At 31.2% G+C, this 8,885-nt stretch overlaps 1 protein-coding gene across 1 annotated transcript; it reads left to right on the forward strand.

Moving 5' to 3' along the window:
• The first annotated feature begins 4,535 nt into the window (after window positions 1-4,535).
• LOTGIDRAFT_228920 (hypothetical protein) lies at window positions 4,536-6,338 on the forward strand. The gene is made up of 2 exons (XM_009061764.1): window positions 4,536-4,622; window positions 5,754-6,338. The coding sequence occupies exon 2, from the start codon at window positions 5,788-5,790 to the stop codon at window positions 6,148-6,150; it is 363 nt and encodes a 120-aa protein (XP_009060012.1). The 5' UTR covers window positions 4,536-4,622; window positions 5,754-5,787; the 3' UTR covers window positions 6,151-6,338.
• Window positions 6,339-8,885: the final 2,547 nt, after the last annotated feature.

An 8,885-nucleotide genomic window follows, 5' to 3' on the forward strand; every position in this document is an offset into this window, starting at 1 on the left:
AAGATTTGTATGACCTTATATCTTAGTTTTCTTTTGAAATTTATAACACATAAATATCATGTTAAAAGATATTGTCAGTAAAATATCAAATTTGCAACTTTCCAAAAAAGAAAATCTATTATGTTTGTAGAAGGTAGTAATTTTTACATTTCAAAGCTATATTCCATGAAATAAAAAAAGGTTACCTGTCTAAGTCATCTAAAGAATCTCTACTTTGTGATTTAGTTTTAAACCCTGGTTTTAAACTTAAGGTAACTATTTCATCAAAATTATCATCAAATCCACTGCCGGTACTTAATGAAGTTGCCATGGCTGAAACAATGACAAGAAAAGATTATTAATAAAGTCAAAACTATACTTTCAATTTTCGAACATTTATTTGCCTAGGGGGCATTGGCAGATCTATTAAAATGATGATGAAGAGAAATTTAAAAATAAAATTGAGGGAAGGATTGTTGTTGGAGATATGTAAATCATTGAATGCACAATTTGCATTCAGGGCTGAAGTCTACAAATTTCATTGTTCAGAAGTAGTTCTGGCTACAGCAACACCTTATAGAAGTAAATCATATCAAACAATAGAAATTTGTTTTTACCATTTGGTTTACAGCTACCCTCTAGATTCATATGTTTTAATGGATCAAAAACATCAGTTTGAAATGGATTATCTTTCTTGTTTTCACTCTTTTTAGATGATGATGAATCTGTTTGAAATGCTTTTAACCAAGGAAAAGATGATGGTATACCAAATCCTACGTTCTGAGACACAACTGAAAGTATAAACAAAAGCAAACTCTGAAGTTTGAGATTAAGTTTTTTGATTATTAGCAATAATAATCTCTCTTAAATTGCCCATATCCATTTCCTCTTACAGGTTAGGCTTAAAAGATGAAAGTTTAAAATACAAGACCACCAATTTCCTTAAGTAGAAGTGGAAATGAGTACCTTATCATAAAATTATAGAATCCATGTAAATCATAACTTCAACTAGTTATATCATGTATATAAATTTATACCTAGTCTAATAGCTAACATGGTTAGAACTAGCTAGCAGATCAGCAGTATGTGAATACAGGTTTGCTATTTTTCTTTCCATCACATTGTTAAGTTTAGACTATGTCTCATAGGTATACATATTCCATGTTGAGATCTATCAGTATAGCAAGTGGTTAGCATTTAAAAGTGATCAATCCTTACACAAAATGGAATACTTACTATCTCTAGCTCGTTTTAATTGTGCTAAGAAATCATGTGTTGACTGTTTATTTCCCAATTCTAATAATATAGGATGATCTGGTGTTCTTATACTTAAAACTATCTCTAAAATAATAGTATCATAATACAATTAAATCACATGAAATACTTTCAAGTCCCTGTGTTCTCAATCATTATCAAATCAAACTGCACAAGGAGGCTCAGTATTAAGGTGTCCTAAATAAACAATATTTTTATTAAATTATTTTATTATTAAGACTATGCCTTTCTAACATTGAGGCCATAGAAAATACATAACTACAAATACTTATTGAGAATTAAATATTAGTTATAATAAGAACTAGGGATAAAAGTCATATTTGTGTCATATAATATCTCACCTTTTTGTTGACTATTTTTGTTAGGTATATCTGAAACATAATAAATTTAGGATTTATGAGTATTTTCTATTGATAAATTCTTAAATTCATGAGGAAAAAAAGTAAGGCATGAGGTATTAATAATTGTCTAATGAAATAATCTAAATAAATTAAAAATATTCCAGATAACAGGACAAGACACTATTACAGAAGATTGTCTAGAAAACCATTATATTCTGTCTAACCACAACAAGGGATTATCAAGAGGTCAACTTAACTAAATACATGTATCAGGGACACTGCTAACATCTATTTACATAAAATGTATCAAAAACCTTTTTACAATCCCTTAAACAGTAATATATTGTAATATAGTTTTTTCCTTATTGCTAGTTTTCTATATCAGAAGATATAACACCTTTTACAAGCTTTATGAAGAGTAAAATGTTAAAGTTCTGTAAGGTCTTGTTTGGATAAGACTAACTAACAATTGATTTACCTGTAGTGCATTTTAAATCAGTTGTTATAGGAATGGTTGTTTCTATCTGTATATCTGATGTGGTAAAACATGGTATTCTATTACTAGTTAATATAAATATCCTGAAATAGTGAATTCATCAAATTTAACCATCAAATTACATAGAATAAAATTAGAAGAAACCTTGACTATATGTTATTGTTTAATGGAAATTCTACAATGACAGACTGTGAGGACCAGCTCTGATTTAGATCGTAAGGACATTTCTTTTTCCAAATGAGCAATTTTAGTGAAATTTTCACAAATCCATCATATAGATTGGGAACAATTTATGAGCTAAATGTCTGGCTGCCAACAATTTATGGCCTAAAACCGTTTTTTTCTTAGATTTTTTTTTACATAAAATGTTCAGCTAATCAGTTTGAGTGTTAAATTCAGTGATAATAGAAAATAGATAAATGGGTTGAAAGTGTCAGGGAGTGAGCAATTCTCAAAAACAAAAAATATAGATGTGAACACTTAGTTTCAAGATTAAGCAACAAAAGATTGGGAAGCTTTACTTACACAAAGTCATCTTGGTTTTGTACAAGTGCAACATATCTTGGAGTTTTAACCCAATCTATGACTAAAGCTCCATAAATGCAGTGGAATAGAATTAAGGAAAGATTGACAAAATTAGAATACAAGCTTACATTGGGGTATAGAGAAAAGATCATATTGGAATATTTTGGGAATATTGCAATTGTGACATTATAAGAATATGAAAATATTTTTCATTGTCATTAAGAGGCATGCATGAGTCCTAGAAAGTCTTTTAAATAAACAGGTTCGCCATTACAATTACATTTATTTTAGTCTCAGATACAGGAATTTTTTTAGCTAAGCCAATCAGTTATATAGCTTTCAAAGCTCAAAATTGAACCTTTATATTGCTGTGTTCCCAGAATTATCATAAAGTAGAAAATGAAATTCCTACTTTGAGGCATTTTTGAAGGTATTATGCGATTTGTGCACATTTCTAGCACTTCTGAAGACTATTTAAATATATTCAAGTCTTAAATCAACCCAAAAAATGGCAAATCTCTCCCTTGTCTGGATCTGAATGATACTTTGAAGCAAAAATTCTTAAAAGACCTAGAATTTGAAATAAACAAATGAAAATGAAGACAAATTAGCTTAAATAAGCAAAGAAAAACCCAAAGTCAAATTATAAAGGATATACAAAGACATCTGACATTTTTATCTACAGCTGATATTTTCTTTTGAACTATTTTACTTGGATCCACAACAACTGGAGCTTGGGCCTTAACATCTTCTAATGGTTGATAAAACATCTTGACATTGGTCTGAATGCCTATTCTGTGCAGCCTATTATGCCATCATTAAGTTTCAACAACAAAGTTTTCTTGGGATTTTTTTTCTTTTAAGAATCGGTTAAAGTCATAAGTGTAATGGCATAACAACTATCAGTGTAATAAAAAAGCGCAGATTTGCTTACGTTGACCAATTTCATCGAAAGGCTATGGTATTACCACTTAGTTTTCTTGTAATTACGTGTTACAGAGCTGCAGCTACAAAATAAAAATCAAATTTAGAATAGACGGTATTTTACATGTGTCAGAATAAGGTTGAAAACACTAAAGTGACATGGTCCTGTCTAACATTCAGCCCATTCACTTTAACATGCAGACTTTATAGATGCTTAGAGCTCATACAAATGAACAATTCTATAGAAATAAATATTCCAACCTTAAGCTTACAAATTTATATTTCTTTGGAACCAAAGATATTCTCAAAACATATGCAATAGAAAATTTCATTGAACCCCCTGTGATTCAGAGCTTAACCTGAATTGGACTATAGGCCATTCAATGACAGAGTGAGAGTATAATCGATTAGATCTACTGTCAGATTTTTAATTATCAACAATGACATTGCTGTACAGTAAATGAGGGATTCAACCACTGTCATTCCAATTTTGACCGACTCGTCATAACTACTGTTCATCCTAATATCAATGACCAATCCTGAATCCATGATGACGGGATGAGATCGATAGTTGGAAGTCAACAACAAAGTAAAGAAATTAGAATGTTGCTAAATAAGAGGAGTCAAGTCTTACAAAATGCATCTCTGTCTAAAGCCAGTATTACTGTTTAGATTGTACTTTAGTTCTACTACTATAAGCTATAAAAAGAGAAGAATTCAAAAAATTAAAATATCGCTCAGCAAAACCGGAAGTTGACATGAACATGCATGCAAAGCTTATAACTTTAGTTTCGTAATAAAGAGATTTTCTATACCTAAAGTAAATATTATGTACCAGTGGTTGTTATTAGATGTTTTTAATTAGAATGTCAATTGTAATTAAATTTGTCACACAACTGTGTCTTCAATCCCTTATAGTAAGAGTTTCGTAATAATAGCGTCTCGTCGCCATGGCTACTGGGTCAATTGTGAGGTCAAAGTATAATCGTTTTAATCCAGTTAACAGTTACAGTAGATAATATACATAACAAGAATTTACTCGAAGACAGTAGCCTAATTACAGGTGATAAAGTAAGTTTAAGGTATATTTATTATTTGTTATTCTCTATTTTATGCCATTTGAAGTCTTTTAATTATGGTAGCTTTATACCTATTGTATGTGTAGGCTATGCCTGAATCCAAATCGTCTATGTCCATTTTATATTTCGTTCACCGTATGATATCAATCACGATTTTGTTATTATCATATTTTAAAGACCTAGTAAAGACATGTTGGACCTAAGACTTTATGTTTCGTACCAGAAAGTAACAGGCCATGTAACTTAAGCTTGAAACTTAGGCCTGATCTTGGAAACATATACAATCAAAATCGTATTAGTTCTATGCTTGTCATTATCATGTCCTTTTCAAAAGAAAATTCTTTTGTAAGTTGTTCTAATCCAACAAGACCTGTTCTAGACTAAAACCCGACTGACTGTTCAATGAATTCTCAAATTTTCAGTGTTGACATGAAAACTATAAATTATGGAGAGTTCGAGATTCTTACCCACCAAGCATAATTTATAAATTGGTCTGGGTGAAACCGGAACATTGTTGTGGTGTTTTATACTGACCCATGAAATATTTGCGTTACTATCTGATAAAGATCTATAGGGCTTTTTGGATATAAATTTTCATAATGCAAACATTTGACAAATTTGCATTCGTTTACAACTAAAGCAAAGCACATAAAGCGTAGTCTAGTTGCGGAAGTGCTGAAAACGAGTCCTACTAGCTAGAAGGCCTAATAGGTATACAGTTATCTAAATATTTGCTAGACCGAGATATATTTCAGAACTATTAGTCTGACGTTCCGTTCTCCGACAATTAAACTTAGATACTTAAGAAGTTAAGAACCAATAAAGATAGTCGTCGCTTACGGGACGTTATTGATATGCTCGCGGGCAGATATTTAATATGACGTCACAATATGGGAAATACAAGTCATGTAACTGCACGTGAGGGGATAATAATGTTGTATTCACATTGTAAGTGAGTGTACGCTATGTTTTTATAGCTTAACGAGCAAACCCCGCACAGTCAATCATACCCTAACCACTGATTCCTCAATCTGATCACAGATAACTGTCATTTTGCTATGCCTACTTGTAACTTGAACACGATGAGATTGTACCCTAGGTATTAACATATTTAATTCGATTTCTTTTTTGCAGAGCCAGCAGTTTATAAAACCCAGATTTTTTCAGAATGAGTGCATCAAGAGAGCAAGCTAAACAATATTTAGCCAACCACAAAATACCTCAGTTATTTGAAAGTTTATTGAGTTGTCTGATGATCGAAAGACCAGCCGATCCAGTAGCTTACCTCGAGACAAAGATGGCACATTTAAAAGATGTTGGTCTCCATAATATCAACTGGGAAACATTCGTCATGCACCTTCATCCCTACCGAGATCCAGTCAGACTGTCCCTAGTTCGTGATGGTAGTAAATATGAGAGTGAAATGATGTCGTCAGGAGATAGCTCTAATAACAGTCTAAATTCTACTCTAAATACCAGCAGTGATTCCTATAAACCAGAATTATTCCAGTTGACTGAGACTCAGTCATGATCAAAACAAATTGTTACTCACAATGTGCTCCTTATTGTTCATAAATTCATGCATTTGTTAATAATTTATCTAAATCTAATCATTTAATGTATATTTTTATAAACTTTTAATTTATAACGCAATTGTTTATTTTAAATTATGATAAATGATATAAAATTTTGCCTGGGGTAACGGATCGTGATTTTTTTAAATTCTTGATCTACTCGGTTGAATCTTAGGCGTGGTTGACGTTTAACTGGTTTGACCTTCCAGTCGTTTGAGATCACAGCAGGGTTTGCGGAACTCCGATATTAATTGCATTGTCCTTGGCAAAATGCAAATGATAATGCCAATCTGCTATTTTAATGATGTTATAATCTGTAAGAGTTGAAAATTGCTTTTTCTACTTCGGGAATCGAAAAAAAATTAGTTAAATGACATTGAAGTAAGACTGGCACGGGATTGGCCGTATAAGTAACTTAAGCATCAATTTTTTATACAAAAAAGTAAAAATCATTTATTTTTGTTTGTAATTACAATAATGATTGTAAAACTAATTTATATATTTATAAAATAACATTCTTTTCTACCAGTAGCCATTTGTCAAGATGTCCAAAGTTTTCTGTGTTCTGGCTCAGTTCCGAAGCAGAAGATTAGTTTTTATCTCATTTATATTAAAAAAAAGAATGTTATGCGAGGTCTGAGATGTTGACTGTGGGTTATATTTTATTTTTGACTTTTGAATCCTCAAATAGTCATAACTGAAATTTCAACACGATAAAATTTCTAAAATGATAAGGTGTGGTCGAAGGGAGACAATAATTGCAGTTGACTGTTGTCTTGAATATTGTGATAAGGGACATAACCCATGTTATGTTTGCTTTCAGACTACATGTAAACAAGCTGTAGTCGCATGTTGCTTTCAATACTTTTTTATCGAAGTGTTTGATAAAAATAGGTCCTATTATTATGTTTAAAAAGTATGATATTTGTATTAGACACGAAATTAAGGTGTACGCCTGTGACTCAAAACACATAGTACCATAGAGTTGAAATATCAGAGAAACTATATAAGCCGATGACTAGACCAGATTACAAATTCCACATCTCAAGGGAAGTAATTTGTAATGAAATTATAAATTTCCAAAAGGCGTATATATCATTAATATATCATAAGTTTATAAACTTATAAAAGAAACGCATGTGCATTACGAGAATAATTCCTGTTATAAATCTGTCTGATCCTGTAAAAGAATTTGTTCTTTGACTTTCTGGTACTGAAGATTACAGACTGTTTAAGCTACTGAATAAATCTGTTTCTGAGCACGATTGATGGATAACAGAAAAACCCAGGGGGATTCATTTCAAGTTCAATAAAACTTTTCTTTTTGATGAACCCTGCTCTAATCTACAGCTACCAATAGATTCGTTTTAAAATTGCCGACGGTATGTCACAAGTTATTAAATTTACTTTTAAACAGATATTGGCAATTCAATTTTCTTGTAGGAACCCCGAGGAGATCGAATTGAAATTATCACAAACTTCAACTCCAATTGTATTTGCCTTAAAATTATAAAGTTTTATTTCAATCCAGTAAATTGACAATGTACTTAGACTGTGGGTTGAATATGCTGGTGTCATACCATGACGTTGATCGAGGTTGATTAAATCCTACAGGCATTACTAATATGGAATATTAAATTTCGATTGTCTGACTTCTTTATTTCGAAATAACATGATGAATACGGATCACCTTTTCACTGACAAAATAAAGTAAAAATTGTAGTGTCATTTCTCTGCATCTTATGAAGGCAAATGCAGTACAATTTCTTCAAATTGTATAAATAACTTTATTTTCCACAAACCTTTGGTTCTGAACAGCATGCAGGTAGTCTTGTTAAAAGGATTGTAGAGATTTTACAAAAAAAAAATTGTGTGTTTCGGGGACGCTGATAGCATCAATTTGCACCATTTCATTTTTCAATTAAACATCTGTGGTTCCTTCAATTAAAACAAGAAGATACAATACCTCTTTACAATTCCATTAATAAGAAATATACTTAATGATAATATCCGAGGGACTTTGAGGGTTCGTATCTGATTTAGTCTGGAAATGATCAGCTGGTTATGAAGTCTGCAACTTGTTGTGTCATTTACTATCGTTTGATAGATATTTTTTGACGAACTAAAGTTAACAAATCCAAGACATGATTTACGTGGTATTTTACACAATGAGTTTGAACATTTTTCTGGTTTAATTTTTAACTATATTTTAAGGCATGAAGTAAGTATCTTGAAATGTCTGGTGTATAGCAAAAAAAAAAAAAAAAAAATAGATGAGAATTGGGTGTTTGAATAAATCCTACCTTCGATTTCTTACTATTCTAATCAATGACCACTAATAACATTCTATCAGACGCTAATAAATGTCGTAAAGTTTAGACTATTTATATATAATGACTACAATTAAGTCATCCTATCTATGCAATGTACACAAGTTATCAAGTTTCTAACAAGCCCATAGACAGGACACAAATTATAAATCTATTTCCAGGAATAATATATACAATTACAATTCTTTTACATAATCTGATTACTTTGGAAGTACTTAACGGAACTTCACGACGGAAACGTTTCATGTCAATAAAACGGGATTCCTCCTAAAAGCATGTTTGAGTTTCTAAACTAGCTAATTGAATGTGTTGACCTTTTCTTTAACAATGAGAAATGTGTTGAATAGCGGCACTATAGGCCT

Source organism: Lottia gigantea (assembly GCF_000327385.1).
Source record: "Lottia gigantea unplaced genomic scaffold LOTGIsca_5, whole genome shotgun sequence".
Lineage (NCBI taxonomy): Eukaryota > Metazoa > Mollusca > Gastropoda > Lottiidae > Lottia > Lottia gigantea.

What these genes read in the sequence shown, in the direction of transcription:
- LOTGIDRAFT_228920 (XM_009061764.1), top strand. Translation starts at nt 5,788, where the DNA reads ATGAGTGCATCAAGAGAGCAAGCTAAACAATATTTAGCCAACCACAAA.